The 19,210-nt window shown below is 51.5% G+C and overlaps 1 protein-coding gene across 2 annotated transcripts; it reads left to right on the forward strand.

The window, feature by feature from the left end:
* Positions 1–2,835: 2,835 nt before the first annotated feature.
* On the forward strand, positions 2,836–18,726 carry TRIM16 (tripartite motif containing 16). Of its 2 annotated transcripts, XM_045164825.1 has the most exons (8): positions 3,415–3,551; positions 8,387–9,592; positions 9,739–9,864; positions 9,976–10,071; positions 12,746–12,979; positions 13,303–13,468; positions 13,937–14,032; positions 17,116–18,726. In XM_045164825.1, exons 3-8 carry the CDS (start codon positions 9,793–9,795, stop codon positions 17,697–17,699), a joined length of 1,248 nt encoding a protein of 415 aa, XP_045020760.1. In that variant the 5' UTR covers positions 3,415–3,551; positions 8,387–9,592; positions 9,739–9,792; the 3' UTR covers positions 17,700–18,726. The 2 variants fall into 2 exon arrangements, with proteins under 2 accessions (XP_006079506.3, XP_045020760.1); XM_006079444.4 differs by lacking the exons at positions 8,387–9,592; positions 9,739–9,864 and having other exon boundaries at positions 2,836–3,551.
* The last annotated feature ends 484 nt before the right edge of the window (positions 18,727–19,210 follow it).

Genomic DNA, 19,210 nt, shown 5'->3' on the forward strand with positions numbered 1-19,210 from the left:
GCAGGAGAGAAGGGGCAGTCAGGGTGACCATTCGTGAAGGAGAGGCTGGCTCAGTGCCCTCGGGCTGGTGCCTGAGGTTGTGGAACAGGTCGGGCTGGGCAGTTACCTCCTCTCCTTCTCCCCAGAAAGATCAGAGGCTCCTGGCATGTGAGTAGACCAGTTCAGTTTCCAGAATCAGGTCATCTAGAGAAAGAAAGGAAAGCAACCCTATTTGTTAAAATCCCAGGAACGGTCTGGGCCAGGAGAAGTCATCTCCTTTCCCTCCCACCTGGAGATTTAAAGCCATGAAGTGGGGCTTCTCTGCTGGTCCAGTGGTGAGGAATCCACCTGCCAATTCAGGGGACTCGGATTCAATCCCTGATCCAGGAAGATCCCACATGCCACGTGGAGACTAAGCCCGTGTGTCACAACTACTGAACATGTGCTCTAGAGCCCAGGAACCGCAACTACTGAAGCCCAAGCACCCTAGAACCTCTGCAACAAGAGAAGCCACTGCAATGAGAAGGCCACGCATTGCAACTAGAGAGTAGCCCTCACTCGCTGCAAGTAGAGAAAAGCCTGTGCAGCAACAAAGACCCAGCACAGCCAAAAATAAATAAACAAATAGAATGATTAGGGAAAAAACCCATGGAATGAAATGCAGGGAAACCTCTTCTTGGGTGTCTTCACCAGTGGAGAGGGGAGTCAGGTTGGGGAAACTTAAGAACCTTCAAGTTGCTGGAAAGGACCATGTCTAGGCCATCTTGACATGCATGCTCTGTACACGTTGACAAAAAACAGGGCTGTGCCTGACATAGATTTTTACTGCCTGCCCGTCCTCCTACACTAGGCAGGACTTCTTGGTTTGTTTGCTTTTATTTGGATCCTGTAGAACTCACATGGGTGGAGAGCCATGGCGAGGGGGGGAGGGGGTGGCGGTGCCATGACTTGGACTTACCCCAATGCTAATCTCAGGGGCAAACCAGATCATCCCCACTGCATTCTGTCTCTGTTCCATTAATTTTCCAAATCCCTTGAGTGTATCTGGAGAAATCCTTGGGCAGTGGGGAGCTGTAGAACAGATACAGATGGGGGCCAGGTGCCTTGGAATATCCTGGTTCCATGATGACCACCTGGTAGATGCTTCGTCTGCTGTCTATCCCCATCTTTCCCCTAAGGAGCTAAATGTTCACGTCTTATCCTCTGGCATCTGTTACGTGGTGAATTGTGTCCCCTCCATTCATATGTTGTAGTCCTAACCTTCAGAATGTGACTGAATTTGGAGACTGGGCTTTTTCAAGAGGGAATTAAGAGAGGTCATGAGGGTGCCCCTCATCCAAATCTAACTTCTGTCCTTATAAACGGAGGAGATCTGGACACAGGTGTGTACAGAGGAGAGGTCATGTGAGCACACAGGAGAAGACGGCCATCTGCACGCCAAGGAGAGAGCCTCGGGAGAGACCGACCCTGCTCAGACCTTGATCTTGAACTTCTGGCCTCTCGGATTGGGAGAAGATAAGTTTCTGTTGCTTTAATCAGCCAATCTGTGTAGCTGGAGGAAACCTATCACCGTATCTTATTGTTTAGTCGCTCAGTCCTGTCCAACTCTGTGACCCCATGGACTATAACCCACTAGGCTCCTCTGTCCATGGGATTCTCCAGGCAAGAATACTGAAGTGGGTAGCCATTTCCTTTTCCAGGGGATCTTCCCAAGGATTGAACCCATGTCTCCTGCGTTAGTAGGTAGATTCTTTACCACATAGATACATGGGAAGCCCTCATCATATCTAGGAAAACCTTAATAAGTGGGTAAAGAACCAGCCATCTCTAGGAGCCTCTGGGAAGGTTGTGCAGCCCGAGAGGGCTGTCTGCTTAGTTTTATGTGGAAAGAGACAAGTTCTTCCTGACCCTCCTGATCGCCACTACAAGACCCACCTCCGAAGCCCTTCTCCTGGAATGGAGAAGGTTATGTGCAAAAGGTCAGAGACACAGATCTTGTTCCCAACTGTGTCCCTCCTATTCTAAGAGGTGAGAAGGGATGAAGGGCTGCCCTATTGCTTAAGTCCTTACATTTTGGGTCCCTTTAAAAATTGAAAAGAAGGGACTACCTTGATGGCTTCCCAGGTGGCTCAGATGGTAAAGTATCTGCCTGCAATGTGGGAGACCCGAGTTCGATCCTTGGGTTGGGAAAATCCCCTGGAGAAGGAAATGGCAACCCAGTCCAGTATTTTTGCCTGGAAAATTCCATGGATGGAGGAGCCTAGTAGGCTCCAGTCTGTGGGGTCACAAAGAATTAGATATAACTGATTGACTTCCCTTTCACTTTCACTCTGACAGTCCAGTGCTTCTGCTGAAGGGGGCTTGGGTTTGATACCTGGTTGGGGAATTAAGATCCTGTATGCTATCTGGCGGGCTTCCTAGGTGGTTCTGCAGTAAAGAATCTGCCTTCTAATGCAGAAGACAAAGGAAATGCGAGTTTGATCCCTGGGTCAAGAAGATCCTCTGGAGGAGGAAATGGAAATCCACTCCAGTATTCTTGCCTGGGAAATCCCATGGACAGAGGAGCCTGGTGGGATATAGTCCATGGGGTCACAGAGTCAGACACAACTTAGCGACTGAACACATGCTATGTGGTGTGGTCCCAGGAAAGAAAAAGTTCAAGACAAAAAAGTCGAACCTGTCAAGTTACATAAAGCAACATCGGCTGTGACTGCAGATCTCAGGAATCTCCGGTCCTTTCCAGACTGACCTGCCTTGGCTGAGGTTATAGGGTGGGGGTGGGGGTACGAATGATTCACAGAAGAATAGCTGTTTCGGTTCTGGGCTGGAGGAGGGGCCGGAGCCTGGGCCATTGAGCCCGAGGACCCGGGCTTCCTGGTGGCCATCACAGTTGGCCGTCCTCCCAGCTCATTGGAGTAATGAGCGACCGAGCTGCCTCTGGGGGAGGAAACAGTTAAAGTCCTGCCGCAGCTGCAGTCCTCTGGGCGTGGTTCTGCTGTCTGACTGGGGCTCCAGATCCTGGGCCCAGAGGCAGAGGAAGCCCAGCTCCGCAGTGGCAGACTGTCTACATGGCTGAATTGGATCTGATGGCTCCAGGCCCGCTGTGCGGGGTCCCCGCTCACCCTCCGGCCACTCTCAGCCCAGACTCTGGCTCGGCCAGTCCTGCAGAAGAAGAGAACCTGGGCTCCCCAGGGAGCCCCCCAGGGGAAACTGGGGGACAGGGCTCTGAGTGGCAGGGAGCTCCCAAGGCAGAGGGCCTGGAGGAGGAGGAGGAGATCCTGTGTGACTTCTGTCTCGGGGCCAGCAGGGTGAGGGCCGTCAAGTCCTGCCTGACCTGCATGGTGAACTACTGCCCGGAGCACCTGCGGCCGCACCAGGAGAACAGCAGGCTGCACGGCCACCAGCTGACGGAGCCCGCCAGGGACCGGGACCTGCGGGTGTGCCCCGCCCACCACAGCCCACTGATAGCCTTCTGTGGCCCCGACGGGCAGTGTATCTGCGAGGAGTGCAGCCAGGCCGAGCACAGGGGCCACGCCTTGGTCTCCCTGGACGCCGCCCGCAGGGACAAGGAGGTGAGTGCTGGGGTCTGGGGGAGAGGGAGGTGGGGAGGCCGCCAGGCCTCTGCTGAGGCTCCTGGGGCTGCTTTCTCTCAGCCTTGCTACCTGGCGGTACGCCCAGCCTGAATGTCTCTTGCACTTGGCTTTGGATGCTTTAGTAGCTCACTCTGGCCCCACTGGCCCCACTGGCCCTGAAATGCTCCCTGTCCGTCTGTCACTCCTCTTGCTAGTTTCCTGCTGTTTCTCACTCAGCTTTCAGTGCTGATCTGTGTCTGGGGGTGGGGGATACAAGGTGTACGACTGAGGACAGTGGTGTTCCCCTCTGGTCATGTCTGAGTAGCAGTGAATGAAATGTAAACCTTGGCAGAAATTCTAGAGAAAAGAGCCAAAATTTCCCCCTAATTTCTCTTCTTCCCTTTATCCCAAAAGAGATATCGGGAGACAGGGCCCCTCTGGAGGTGCCAGCTATGAAATTCAAGACCTTGAGATGGGCTGAGATAACATAGAACTGGGAATGTCCCTCCTAGACAATGTCAAGGACCGCTTCCCTTAGGGAAAATAAACCTCGTCATCAGATAGAGGCATCAGGAGAGACAGAAACACTGTGCTCATAGCCTGTAATTTTATTCCCATCAGATAGGGAAACTGTTTCTGGAACAACTGGCTTTTCTCTGCCCTAAAGCTGAGAGCCTGGAGAATTCTTGGGAACGGACTTAAATGCTTTGTTTCTCTTACTTGGACTTCCTTCGAGCACTTAGGTTCTGGGGCGGGGTGGGGGCGGACTGCAGTTGAACTTTGTCCCACATTTCTTTCTTTCTTTCTTTTTTAAAAAATGTTTATTTATTTAGCTGCGTTCGACCTTTGTTGAAGCATGCCAGCTTAGTTGCATGTAGGATCTTGGTTCCTTGATCAGGGATCGAACCCTTGTCCCCTGTATTGAAAGGTGGATTCTTAACCACTGGACCACCAGGGAAGTCCTGTGCCACATTTCTTGTGTTCAGATGCTGAGCAGCTCCCTTGTTGGCGCTGAGCACAGCGCCTTGGCCCAGGGCTCCGAGACAGCTGAGAAGGAGCTTCCTGGGAGGGGCAGGTTCCTAGCAGGGTCCCTCTTCCACGTCCTCCCTTAAGTGTGGATTTTATCTGGTGTTAGTGGGAATAGTTCTGGAAAGTTCTGTGTCCCAGATGTCAGTGAGTCACCATTTCCAGCTCTAGAATCCACTTGTCGACTGTTCCCAGCATCTCTAGTGCCAGGAAACATCCGGTCAGGGGAGCTGGCCCTTTCCACCCACTCCTGACGTTCACGGCCACGAGGAGGCTCTGGATCAACAGACAGGTCAGAGGACAGAGCTCCAGGTAATTGAGAAAACTGGTCTTGGAGCGTTGCCACATGCAACATGCTTCCCTGGGATTTCCCCATTCAGTCCTGGGATAACTACGAGGCGGTGACTCTTCATTCCCACCACATTTGTCCAAACTCATACAGATGACTAAGTCATGGAGTGAGGGATGGGAGCTTCTGGAAGGCCACCCACTGAAGGACACAAGGAAGGCCTCCAAGGTCACAATATTATAACATTATTTTTTTTAAATGCACCAAAAACCTGCCATACATGTAGTAAAGAGTCGAAGGCAGAGTGCATTTCCCTTGTTCAGGGTATAATATCTGAATTCTGTCTTGTTTAGCTGGAAAAGGAATGCATGTACATACACACAGAGGAACAATCACTAAATACTGCAATAGATTTTACCAGAAAACATCTCCCTCCCATCCTGGATCCACCCATCTCCTTCTTCAGAAGTATATATGCTCAGTCACTAAGTCGTGTCCGACTCTTTGCAACCCCACGGACTGTAGCCCTGTCAGGGTCCTCTGTCCATGGGATTTTTTCAGACAAGAATACTGGAGTGGGTTGCCATTTCCTTCTCCAGGGGAGCTTCCCAACCCAGGGGAATAACTCTACATGGGAATAACATCGATCCCCAGGGATCGAACTTGCATCTTTTGCACTGCAGGCAAATTCTTTACCTTTGAGCCACCTGGAAAGCTCCTCTTCAGAGGTAAACACCATCATATACTCTTCCTTCTTGTTCCTTTCATTAATTCTGTGCCTGTAGCAACATAGATACAGTATGAATTTTAAATGTAGTGTAAGCGGGTGTGTTACAGAGACATTGAGTAGTTGTCATTCTGAGCAGGGAGAGTTGTTTAGTGCAGGGAACCCCAACCTCCAGGATCTAACCTGACAATCTTTGGTGGAGCTGATGTAATAATAGAAATAAGTATTCGTCGCTCAGTTGTGTGCACTCTGTGACCCCATGGACTGTAGCCCTCCAGGCTCCTCTGTCCGTGGGATTCTCTAGGCAAGAATACTGCAGTAGGTGGCCATTCCCTTCTCCAGGGGATCTTCCCAACCCAAGGACTGAACCTGGGTCTCCCTCATTGCAGGCAGATTCTTTACCATTAATAGAAATAAAGTACACAATAAATAATAGAAATAAGTAATGTGCTTGAATCATCCAGAAAACCATCCCCCTGTCCATGGAGGACTTTTCTTCCATGAAACCAGTTCCTGGTGCTAATAAAGTTGGGGACTGCTTATGTAGTACATATGCAGAACCCCAAATTCGGACATCCCAGGAGGGAGCTGTGTCAGGTAACTCAAAGACACCCAGGACAGTTTTTGGTGCTGAAAGCAGTGGTGATTATAGGAGCAGTGGGGTAGCCCCAGGCCCCAGATCTAGGCTCTGGCCTGTTCACTGCCTCTGCTTGCGGGTCTGCTTGTCTGAGTTTTCTGCTTTTCTGCCCTGTGTCCTTGCTTTCAATTCAGAGTGAGCGTGCCCAATAAGTTCTCTCTCTCTCGGTGGTCCTCACTGCTCATGAGCCGAAAGATTTCTTGCCAGGAGACCGGCTCAGAAGACACAGTTCCTTGAGGATGCAACCTCCACCAGGATTATTTGGAAAGCCTTAACAGACCTAAGTAAGGCTCCAGAAGTTCCATCTTTCCTTCAGCCAGACTGAACTTGCTGGAGCTGCTTGCTGAAGGTCACTTTGGATGGTGTTTAGAGCTGCTTGCTCAGGCAAGCCTATCATGCAGAGGAAACTGAGGGTCAGCCACAGGGACAAAGCGCAGCCAGGACCCTGGTCAGCTACAGGGTCTGCAGAGCAACTGGCTTCTCAGTTCTCCGACTGAGCCTCTTCCGTGGCTCCTATGCTCTCCAGCTATGCCTGTGGGCAAAAACTCTGAATTTGGGAATTCCAGGTGTTCTCTGACTATTTCTTTTGTGCTGCTGGGCTCCTAGGGCCCAGCCCTTTCCTCTGGGGACTCACCTCTTCCCCTTCCTGGGGCCAACTTCCCAGGGCCCCTTAACTTAAATTTTTTTTTTTTTTAATTGAAGTATAGCTGGTTTACAATGCTGTGCCAATCTCCATTGTGCAGCAATGGAGTGCCTCAGTTTTAACATATATACATATTATTTTTTAAATATTCTTTTCTATTAGCGTTTATCTCAGGATATTGAATATGGTTCCCTGTGCTATACAGTAGGATTTTGTTGTTATCTATCCTATATATAACTGACATAAATTCAAGCAAACCCCAGAAGATAGTGAGGGACAGGGAAGCCTGGCGAGCTGCAGTGCATGGGGTGGCAAAGACTTGGACACGACTGAGCGACTGAGCTGAACTGAATCCCAAACTCACAGTCTATCCCTCTCCCTTAGCTTTCAAGAGAAGCTGGTCTTAACTCCTCTCACCTTCTCAGAACTCAGGCTCACTGCCAGGAAGTGAGGTTGCATGCTTGCCTGCCTGTGTGCATGTTGTGAAGTCTGTACCACTTCTGTGACTGCTTTTCTGTCCTATTCTGTTCCTCGCTGTGTTTATCAAACATTATCGAGAGCTTTTTATGGGCTCAGTGTGCTGCACCCTCCCAGGGAGTGTGGGCTGTAATCAGGAAGCCAAGGCAGGCCCCTGGCTCCCCAGACGTCCAAGGGCTGGGACAGCACAAAAGCTCAGCCGTGTGTTCCGAGGAGGGAGCCCCTGGCAGGTGAGGGGTGGGGGTCCTGGGAGGGGGGAAGGCCTGGGCTGGACCCCATCTTAGACCTTTAGGTCCATTCGTGGCAGGTCACTGCATCCAACCTCAGCACAGGTTCCAGAAAGCTAAGGACAGGGTAGGGATGTGGACACAGTCTCAAGGTGAAGCAAGAGCCAGGTTCTGAGAGCCACAAGTGTCCCCAGTTCTCAGGGGAGCAGTTAACCAGCATTGTTCATGGCCGTCTGCTGCCAGAAGGTGGATGGCTTGAGGCTGTTCAGAAGAATTTCTTCTAGAACTTCTGAAGAGTGTGTTGGACTCAGTATTATCTAATTTGTTTTTTCTTAAACATTCTACTGCCTTCGAGAGCAGGGAGGCTGCCTTATGTAACTGGACTGACATGTAGGGGGCTCTGACCAGCCTCCCGAGGAGTGAAGTCAGGGCCCAGGCGGGACTTTCATGTTCCCAGAGGGACACACAGAGTGCCTGACACCATGTAGAATGTCTTTCTTTCTCTCTCCTCACTCCCTCTGCTGTTCCAGTTTGCATCTCTAACCTGATCCCGGCCACCCAGCCGGGTGCCACCTGTGCCCTGGAGGAAGAGGCAAGAAACAGTCTGTTAACATTTTCTTGAGGCGCTAGAGGAGATGCTAGAGGGTCTGACGAGGGCCATGGAGCCCGCCAGTGGCAGGTGTTGGGTCACAGACACGGTGCCCTTTGCACAGCATCTGTTCTCTCCCTGCCAGGGCAGGCGGGGCTCTCCATGCCCCTGGATGTGGGGCATTTACGCTCACTGGCACCCCTGTTCTGCTTTGGTGCAGAGCCTGCCCTGGCCTGCGATGTGTGTGAGGCTGAAGTCTTGGGAAATCCTGGAGCCGGGGTCTGAGGCGCCCCGTCATTTTCTAGGAACAGGAATAACTGGAGGTGCTGGTTGCCCGAGTGGTCCCGCCTGTCATGGGTAAGCGGGAGTGCCCGCTGGTGGGGTGACTCAGAGGTCCCCATGAGGCACTTTGGAGTCCTTTTCTCCTTTAATGGCAGTCTGCAGACAGTGGGGAGAAACCCCTCCCTATATACTCTGGGGGTCTCCTGGGTCCCTGGGTCAGCTGGGGCTGACCCCTTGAACATGTTCTCGTGTCTGGCTGTTGCTAGTGTGTTCTGTTGTGTCTCCCACCATCTTTTAAACAAGCACCTCATGTCCTTCCCCCTGCCCAACCTGGAGCGGGTCATTGGATAAGCCTTTCTGATAGACCAGGATTCCACAATCTCCCCCAAATAGGCCAGATCCCCTCCTTCTCCCCCGCTCCCCCTACTCCAGGCGTGGGAAGTCAGTGGACTCCCATAGGCTCTGAGTCAGGACTCGGGAGCCTGATCAGAAGTTCCCTGTTTTTGGCAGAGTGAGGCGGGTCCCCTGCCCACCTGGGCTTCTGTCCCTGGGGCCTGGGATTACCACGGGCTTTTGTGGGAGGAAGGGGAGATGCGTCAGGTGCTCCCCACCAGTCCAAGACCTGTTAGGGCAAGTGACTCAGAACTCAGTGCTGACACACGCTGCTGTGAAAGCAGCGAAAGCTGTCCTTCTGTTCCCGCTGTCTCACACCCTTGTGGAGGCAGAAAGTGACGGGGGCCTTTGAAGTTCACAAAGGCTCTGGTTTCCTGTCTTGTCAGGTTCTGGGCAGAGCGTTCTTAGGGAGGCGGAGTGGGGCTGGGCGGGGGGTGGGGGTCAAAGCAGGCAAACCCAGAGTTCTCATGTGGGCACTCACCTCGGTGGGGAGGGGTTGCCCTGCCTGCGTCCAGGAGAGAAGATTCCGTGATGGAAAGCAGCCAAGGAGGCACCAGTAAAATGACCAAGTCAATGACGCCACTGCCACCGATGGAGCACCCGCAAGTGCCAGCTGCTCTGCAGACTTCCCGCTGCCTCCTGTCCTCACAGGAACCCTGTGAATTGAACACTAGCTCTCCCCACCTCACAGTGAAGAAATGCAAGTGTGGAAGCATTAAGTCAACTTTGTCCCAAAGTCTTGGCTGCTAAGGTGAAACCCTGGGGTCCCCCTCCACCGCCAGCTCCAAGCCCCTGTGCTCCCTGTCAGCCTGTTCTAGGGCCAGATGGCCCTGTTAATTCCACTGACACCTGCGTGACCCTCGTGACTCTGTTTTCTCACCTGTGCTATGGAGACAGCGTGTTTACCTGCTGTGGGCATGGTTGCAATGACAGGAGGAGATTCAGCTGGTAATGCTGGCGCACAGTGGACCCTCTCTGCCTCCACGGAGGGCGCCCAGCCTGCTCCCGAGAGCGGCTTCCAAGGCAAACTTTCCTTTCTGTGGAAGAAGGGCAGGTGGCACGGTTGCTCCCGGGGACCTTCCGGGTGCCCTGGGCACCTTCCTCCCTAATGCTGCTGACCTTTCCTCTTCTTAGGCTGAGCTTCGGAGAACCCAGTTAGACCTGGAGCAGAAACTCAAGTTGAATGAAAATGCCATCTCCAGGCTCCAGGCAAACCATAAATCTGTCCTGGTAAGTCTGGCTGGGGTCACCTGCCAGGCTTTGACACACCTGGCTGGCTGCTGCTGCTGGTTCAGTCAGGCCCACCCGGAACTGTGGGACTCGGCTGCAGGCCCGGCCTCCACGTCCGCAGGCCTGGCCTCCATGTCTACAGGCCCCTTATGTCTTATCATCTGATGGAAACTGTGGGTACAGATCAGGTTGGCTACACTGTAGGGTGGCGTCACCTTGTCGCTGGGATTTGCCGTGAAATTAGTTCAAGTTTGAAAACTGGCAAGTGATTCACTTTTAACAATAGAGAATAGAAGCAAAATAGTCCTGTGATATGCGTGCATGCTAAGTCGCTTCAGTTGTGTCCGACTTTGCGACCCTATGAACTTTAGCCCACCAGGCTCCTCTGTCCATGGGATTCTCCAGGCAAGAATACGGGAGTGGGTTGCCATGCCCTCCTCCAGTCCTGTGATAGCTCTGGCTTATTTGTATATTTGCATATGCTTTTTTGACCAGGAGCAAATGGTATATGTGGGAATCGAGGTGGGTGGTTAGCTAGAGCTCCAGAAATTATGCATAATCTTGGCTTCTTCCACCATGAGAGGGTGTTCCGCATGCGATTCTCGCCTGTCCTAAGTCCTGGCAGACGGAAAAGAGAGGTGAGAGCGGCTGGATTTGTGGATGGTACTTCGGGTTTGAATCCTCAGTCAGGAAGATTCCCTGGAGAAGGATATGGCAACCCACTCCAGGATTCATGCCTGGGAAAGTCCATGGACATAGTAGCCTGGCATGCCACAGTCCATGAGGTTGCATAGAGTCGGACATGACTTAGTGACTAAACAACAACAGCAACTTGATAAGGCCAATGGTGTGTGTGTGCTCAGTCTGACTCTTTGCAACCCTGTGGACTTTAGCTCACCAGGTTCCTCTGTCCATGGCACTTCCCAGGCAAGAATCCTGGAGTGGCTCTCCATGCCCTCCTTCAGGGGATCTTCTGGACCCAGGGATTGTACTCAAGTCTCTTGCATCTCCTGCATTGGTAGGTGGGTTCTTTACCACTGGGCCATTTGGGAAGTCCCATAATGATATGCCAGGCTACTTAGTTTTGGTCTCTCTGGTTTCTGACCACTTTCCATAATAAACTCTAAGTGGACCCAAACAGTTTGACAAAAGCTTCTCACCAGTGCCAAGCCAATAACCACAACTCAGAGAAGAATGCAAAATGTGCACCCATTGGCAGTTAGGAGCAGCAGCATCTTTGCATATGAAGAATGATTCTACCTCTCCATCCATTCATCTACCCATCCATCCATCCCTCCCTCAACCATCCATCCATCCATCCACCCACTCACCTGTCAGCACCAGTACCTGAGAACTACCAAAGATAAGAGGAAACTGTTGAAAACAACGTGGATTGAAGTTGTAAATATGACCTTGACTAAGGCATTTACTAAAGATATGGAAGGTTAGACTCCCACATACACAGGTGCCATCAGGCAAATCCCTACTGTTCATCACGTGGAGTTAGTTGTATATGTTTTTGGATGTGGCATTCCATTCTGCACAGGTAGGCTTGTCCTGCAATGCTCAGGTGCTGTGGCCACCTTCACATGCCCTAAACGTTTTGTGCCTGGCCCAGACACCAGAGGATGTGCTTTCAGCTCCGATGGATCCAGTGGGCAGTTTGTTGTTCAGTCACTAAGTCGTGTTCGACTCTATGCAACCCCACGGGTTGCAGCACACCAGGCTTCCCTGTCCTTCACTATCTCCTGAAGTTTGCTCAAACTCATGTCCATTGAGTCAGTGATGCCATCCAACCATCTTACCCTTTATCGTCCCCTTCTCCTCCTGCCCTCAATCTTTCCCAGCCTCAGGGTCTTTTCCAATGATTTGGCTCTTCACATCAGGTAGCCAAAGTATTGGAGTTTCAATTTCAATATCAGTCCTTACAATGAATATTCGGGGTTGATTTCCTTTAGGATTGACTGGTTTGATCTCCTTGCTGGACAGTTTAATTTCCTTGGTGGGTAGTTTAGCTGGACGTAATGAAGTGCCGAGAAAGCAAATTCATGCTACTGATTTGTACAAAGAAGCCAAATTATTAATTTACTGCAAGAAATATGACTATCAAGTACACTGAGTAGGTCCATTGTCCAGGCAGGAAGACTGATGTCACAGACTTGAAGAGGAACCTGACTGTCAGAGCTGGGCTCAGCAGACAGTGCACAGTCTCGTCCAATGGATGAGAGACAAAGTTAATGAAGAGTAAATAAGGACTCACAGCCCGGGGAGTCCTTGTTTCATGGAACCCAGGATTCAAATGAGAATAAAGGCTTTCTTTTATAATAGGAAATTGTTCCCTAATTTGAGGGTTTCTTGGGTTTATATTGGGATTCTCAGGTGGCGCTAGTGGTTAAAAATTAACCTGCTAATGCGGGAGACTCAGAAGACGCAAGTTTGATCCCTGGGTGGGGAAGATCCCCTGGAGGAGGAAATGGCAACTCACTCCAGTATTCTTGCCTGGGAAACTCCATGGACAGAGGAGCCTGGCGGACTGCCGTCTGTGGGGTCACAGAGTCGAACATGACAGAGCACGCATGCGTGGGTTTACATTTCTGTGTGTTGAGCTTTGATTGATGCTTCACTAATCACTAATGGGTTTTTCACTGATGCTCGCCCACCCTCTTGCCACTAGGTGTCAGTGTCGGAGGTGAAGGCCAGGGTGGAAGAGCAGTTTGGGGAGCTCCGTGCTGCCGTGACGAAGGCCCAGGCTGACGTGATGCTCTTCCTGGAGGAGAAGGAGCAAGCTGCCCTGGGCCAGGCCAATGGCATCAAGACCCACCTGGAGTACAGGAGTGCAGAGATGGAGAAGGCCAGGCAGGAGCTGGACAGGATCGCTGCCATTGGCAGTCCCGTGCTGTTCCTGGAGGTATGGGTTACTGCGATGCTGGAGCCAGAGAGACCCTCACTCTGCTAGGTCCGCAGTGGATGTGGCAAGGCAACCACCCTGTTGATAAATGAGGCAGAGAGCAGCAGAGAACAGGAGTAGGAGGGAGGGCTGCCCAGAGTGGGAGGCCAGACCAGGTCGTGGAAGATGCCTTCTATGTGGTCAGGTGCTGAGCTGGACCCATTACATTTTGTGAAGTACATGCCCCTATCAGCCCATGTCACAGATGCAGAAGGTGCTGTATTGAGTAGGACAGCCCTGTTTAGGAAGCCAGGGCAAGTTCCGCTGTGTTTCTTTTCCTGCAGGAGTACTGCAAGTTCAAGAACATGGAGGACGGCGCCTTCCCCAGCGTCTACATAGGGCTCAAGGACAAGCTATCAGGCATCCACAAGGTCATCACGGACTCCACTGCCCACCTGATCCAGCTGCTGCAGAGCTACAAAGAGAAGCTCCGGGAGTTCTCCAAGGATGGTGAGACGCCAGGGCTTGTGACATCTCTGGAGGGGTTGGCGGGGAAGGCGGGAGTCAGAGAGGGAGAACAGAACAGGGGCAGAGAGAATGTCCCATTTTCAGAGCCATCCTCTGGTTGGACCGTGCAGCTGGTGGACACATGTACCTTGATGATGTTAACTTACAACTGATTTCAGAAAACATAGTCTCGGTATGCACTTGGCCTGCATCTCCACTCAAGTGCAGACTAACTTCCGAGGTCACTGATGCCTATGCTTTCAAGTGAAACCCAGGTCAGGCTGGGATCTTTCCTCAGTGGGTTTTACTTCGATGTGGTCCATTGAGCAGGATTCTCAGAAGCATGACTGGTGTCTAGTCCCTACTTTCCCCAGGAGGTCCAGGGAAGAGCAACTGAAGTGGGGGGTTCCTGTTCCTTAGATTCTCTTGCCCACCTGGACAGGTGAGCATTTACAACTCTTGATTTTCTAGAGGAGTACGACATCAGAACTCAGGTGTGTGCTGTCATTGAGCACAGACATCGGACCTCCGAACCCGAGCCCTGCAGCAGGCAGCAGTTCCTCCAGTGTAAGTTGTGAGCCGCCCTGCTTTCCCCGGGTGTGGGTGTGCATGTGATGCTTCAGAAGCAAGGATACCATCTTTCAGCAGGTTTCAGGTTCTTGCAAGTTCAGGTCTATCCCCAAATGGTACATTTAAATTTTAAATAAGTTGAATTTCAAAAAAAATTAGAACTTTTAATTTTGAAACCATTTCAAAGTTAAAAAAAACATTGTACAAAAGAGGACCAAGAATTCTGATACACCTTTCACCTAGCTTTTTCAAATGTGAGCACTTTACATAACTATGGTCCATTGAACCAAATCAGGAAGTGAGCATTGCTGGCTGGACTTTATTCAGATTTCACCAGGGTTGCTCCCAGTGTCCTTTTTCTGGTTGGAAGTCCAGTCCAGAGTCACAGATGTTTTCTGGTCTCCTTAGCTTCCTTCAGTCTGTGTCCAGTCCTTTAGTCCTTCTGTGTCCTTCACAACCTTGGCCCCTTTGAAGATCCTGGCTGGTTTCCAGGTGGCTCCCTTTTAAGTCTGACTTGGCTGGAATTACCTAGCCCATTGTCCTGTCCTGACACGGAAGTGTCCTGGTCTGTCAGCATTTTTAGAAACACTTATTTCCAATCAATACTTGCTCATGGTTAACAAGACAGGGAGGTCTCATCTCCCAAGAGAGGAAGGACATGTCTGGGTAATCAAGGCTCATTTTTCTGACTTTAATCTCTTTGGAACTCACTGTTCAACCCCACTTCTGCTTGCTTTCTGGGGGTGAGCTCTGCCTAGCCAACTCCTGAACCCTGTTTGCTCTGGTCTTGACGTGGAGCCTCGGGTTTGATGACCCTATTCTTGCCACAGCTCCTCGTCTGCCCCAGGACCTCTTGGTTTCCAGTTTCCTTTATTTATCCTTCGTGCTTCCTGACAGCAGCATATCTATGTTTTATAAACAGATAATACAGTTAATATAGGGGCTTCCCAGCTGGAGTGATGGAAAATAATCCTCCTGCCAATGCAGGAGACATAAGAGATGCAAATTTGATCCTTGGGTCAGGAAGATCCCCTGGAGAAGGGGAAGGCAACCCACTCCAGTATTCTTGCCTGAAAAATGCCATGGACAGAGGAGTCTGGTGGGCTACAGTCCGTGGGGGTTGCAAAGAGTCGGACATGACTGAAGTGACTTAGCATGCGCACACATAGTTGATACAAGAAGCCAACTGACGTGGAGCTGCACGCGTTGGGGGAGATTCAGAGGTGGCTTGGATGGAGGTGAACGGGGTCTCTAGGTGGGACTTGGGGCTTCCAGTGTGAGTTGAGGGGCAAAATGAGGGAGGATGGGGCCAAGAGAAATGTCAAAATAACCTGGAGTGTGACTTGAGCATTTGGATGTGTGGAGGTGTCCTCTGGGGCCAGGAAGAGAATATCTGTGTACATGTGGGGGGACTGCTTGAGACATCCCCTGCTAAATAGTGGTCAAATATTTGAACAAATGAGTGAATCAGATGTGGGTGTATGACCCTTGCCAACACTGCATAGAAAAGCACCTGAATTTCAGGACATGTTTGTCAAATGAATGAAAACATGAGCCCATCAGTAAATTTTATTTCTTGATTCAGTTCAACAAATAATACAGTAAATGGCAAGCAGTTTGAGCTTCAAGAAGGAAGGAAGGAAGTGGGGGTGACTTGTTAAAAGGTATCTGGGACCACTTACCACGTGTATGGGAGTGAGGCCCCCTCCCCCCATCCCCACCTAGCAATTCCCCCAGACATGGCTGGGCATCCCAGGATTTAACTGTCCTGATGCTATCTGCCTGGAGATGGTGTCAGAGCCCACCAGACGGACCCTGCTTCAGATGCCAGTCACAATTATGGGGCCCCCAGAGGACCCACAACTTCTGTCCGACTTGGCTACAATCCGAGGCTCCTAGGACCCTCCTTGGATTTGAGCATTTGCTAGAACAGCTCACAGAATTCAGGGAGACACTTATGTTCTCCAGTTCATCAAAGGATGTGATGAAGGACACAGATGAGCAGCCAGAGGAAGGGAGAGATGCTCAGAGCGAGGGCTGGGAGGGTCCCCATGGAGGTGGGGTCAATTGCCTGGTGTGGATGTTTGTCAGCCTAGAAGTGCTCAGAACCCCATACTACTGGGATTTTATGGGGGCTTTATCCCACAAGCGTGATGAACCACTTCCAGCCCATCTCTCTTCCCAAGAGAAGAGGAATTAGGGCTGCAAGATCCAAGCAGAAGTTGGTCATGACTTGGTCCATCTGGTGACCAGCCAGCTCCACCCCCCCATCTCCACACACAGAGTCACCTTGTTAGAACAAAAGACACTGGGACTTCCCTGATGATCCAGTGGCTAAGACTCTGAGCTCCAAGGCACCGGGCCCAGGTTTAATCCCTGGTCAGGGAACTAGATCCCACATGCCAAAACTGAGATCTGGTGTAGCCAAATAAATAAATAAACGCAAAACGAAACCCCCCAAACTCTACCTCTTAAGAAAAAAAAAGACATTTCTTTAACCCAGGAAATTACAAGGGTTTCAGGAGCTCTGTGTCAGGAACTGGTCTCAGCATGGGATTTTCCAGGAAAGGATACTGAAGTGGGTTGCCATTTCCTCTTCCAAGGGGATCTTCCTGACTCAGAGATTGAACCTGTGTCTCCTGCATTGGAGGCAGATTCTTTCTAGGCAAGAATACTGGAGTAGGTTGCCGTTTTCTGCTCCAGGGGCTCTTCCTGACCCAGAGATCAAAACTTAGTCTCTTGCGTCTCCTGCATTGGCAGGCAGGTTCTTTACCTCTGAACTGCCTGGGAAGCCGGTCAAAGACCAAACATTAGAACAAAAGATGGTGCTACTGCTGTTACCACTCAGGAAATTACAGGGAACTCTGTGCTAGGAGCCAGGGGCAGAGACCAAGTCTACAATTACTGTAAGTCACAGAGTCCCGCTTATGTTCTGTTTCCTGGTTTTCACCCACCTCTTCTCCGGGAGGGAACGGAACTTGGGTAGACAGGGAACAGAGGGATGGATGTCTTCTCATCCCTTGGAGGCTGGCTAGGTGTGAGTCAGCTGTCAGCCCCTGACCTTCTATGTCCCCCTCCAGATGCCTGTGACATTGTCTTCGACCCCGACACGGCACACAGATACCTCCGGCTGCAGGAGGACAACCGCAAGGTCACCAACACGGCGCCCTGGGAGCACCCATACCCCGACCTGCCCAGCAGGTTCTCACACTGGCGGCAGGTGCTGGCCCAGCAGAGCCTGTACCTGCACAGGTACTACTTCGAGGTGGAGCTCTCGGGAGCAGGCGTCTATGTGGGCCTGACGTGCCAGGGCATTGACCGCAAGGGCGAAGAGCGCAACAGCTGTATCTCCGGGAACGACTTCTCCTGGAGCCTCCACTGGGACGGGAAGGGGTTCAGGGCATGGCACAGCGATGCGGAGACCCTGCTCAGTGCCAACGCTTGCCAGAGGCTGGGGGTCTATGTGGACTTCCCCGGCGGGGGCCTCTCCTTCTACAGCGTCGAGCCTGAGACCCTGACACTGCTGCACAGGTTCCAGTGTAAGTTTTCGGAGCCCGTCTACCCAGCCTTCTGGCTTTCCAAGAAGGACAGTGCCATCCGGATTGCGGATCTGGGAGAGGAACCCGAGAAGCCAGGGCCGGCCCCGGTGGAGGCTGCTGCCTAGACACCGATCCAGGTCTCAGACCTGTGCTGACACACAGGTGGCAGTTTTCACTGGAAGACTGACTGGGGGTCTGTGCCAGCGCCTGCTGGCTTTAGAAATCGTGTGAGGATGAGGGGAAGGGTCTCTGGTTGCCGCCCTGGGCTCCTCACTGTGCTGGTCCCCTTGTTTGCAGTAATCCTCAAACCCTAAGTCCCCCTCACCATATTCTTATGATCCCGCCCTGTCTGCTTGGGTGGACCGCATGCTGTACCCAGAGGTGGTCATCAGGCAACCTCAGAGCGACCAGAAAGACTGCAGAGGAATCAGAACCAATCACTAATCTTATCTTACTCCCGCGTCCCCTGTTCTGAGCGCCTCCTGAGCCTCAGCCCTCATGACCCTCTTGGCAGCCCCATGGGGAGGTGCTCAACCACCCCCACTTGGTGGACGGGCAGGCTGCGGTCCAGGGGGTTAGTGAACTCACTCAGGGTCACTGTGGTCATGTGGCGAGTGAGTGGCCGAGCTGGGATTCAAACCTGACATCGAACTTCTAACCACTACCCCACACTGCCCTCCTCCTTAGATCACAGGTGTTGCGTGTAAGGGAATAAACTACAAGCTGAACTGCATTTGTGAGCAGGGAGAGTCTGACAGCCTCAGTGGCTTTTCATGCCCACGTCTGATGGGCCTTGCAGCTGTGCTGTGACGGAGAGCTCACTACCTCACAGGCAGCTCTCCTGGCTTGGGCACAGCGAGAACTGCAGGACTGTCTTCATAGGGTCCACGTCCTAGTCCCTATGACCTCAGCGGATGGCCCTAGCACCTCTCTTCTGGAGCCACCTGGACGGTGGGGACGTGTCTAATTCCTTATCCAAAGGGCAGTTGTCTACACACTTAGGAGTAGCTCTCACGGGTCCCCCGGGAATATGTGTGTTTTCACATCCTGTTTCCCAGTTTCCTTGTGGTTTCCAGATCTTTTACCCCTCTGATCACTTTCTCTTCCTTTCAACAGATTGTTCCCTAAAATTAAAAGTGTCCTTAGTCCTTATTCTTGCTCAATCGTGTCCTACTCTGTGACCCTATGGACTGTAGCCTGCCAGGCTCCTCTGTCCATGGGATTTCCCAGGCAAGAATACCAGAGTGGGTTGCCATTTTTTTCTCCAGGGGATCTTCCTGACTTGGGGATCAAATCCGCGTCTCTTGTGTCTCCTGCATTGGCAGACAGTTCTTTACTAACATCAGGCCTTTAGGCAAATGACAAACTGTATCTCAGTGGGTTCTGAGGACATAACCTGAAATCCCTTCTGGGATTCACTGGAAATATAACTTCTGGGTCTTTTCCATGACCTGTGTCAAGGCAAGCCTCTTCCTCTTTGCCCTGTCTGGTGGTCCTGTCTCAAGAGCACATTATTTCAGCATCACTTGACTTGTTTCTGGAGACCCTGTCAGACATTTGAATCATAGGATTTACACAGTGTAGGAATTTAATTTCCAAACTGAATTTTAAATTTTTGAATTTTATTGACTTTTAA

This window comes from Bubalus bubalis, chromosome 3 (genome assembly GCF_019923935.1).
Source record: "Bubalus bubalis isolate 160015118507 breed Murrah chromosome 3, NDDB_SH_1, whole genome shotgun sequence".
Taxonomy (NCBI): domain Eukaryota; kingdom Metazoa; phylum Chordata; class Mammalia; order Artiodactyla; family Bovidae; genus Bubalus; species Bubalus bubalis.

Coding starts and splice junctions, on each gene's coding strand:
- TRIM16 (XM_006079444.4), top strand. CDS start 3,048: ATGGCTGAATTGGATCTGATGGCTCCAGGCCCGCTGTGCGGGGTCCCC. Junction 12,980..13,302: donor GTCCCGTGCTGTTCCTGGAG/GTATGGGTTACT, acceptor CTTTTCCTGCAG/GAGTACTGCAAGTTCAAGAA. Junction 14,033..17,115: donor CAGGCAGCAGTTCCTCCAGT/GTAAGTTGTGAG, acceptor GTCCCCCTCCAG/ATGCCTGTGACATTGTCTTC.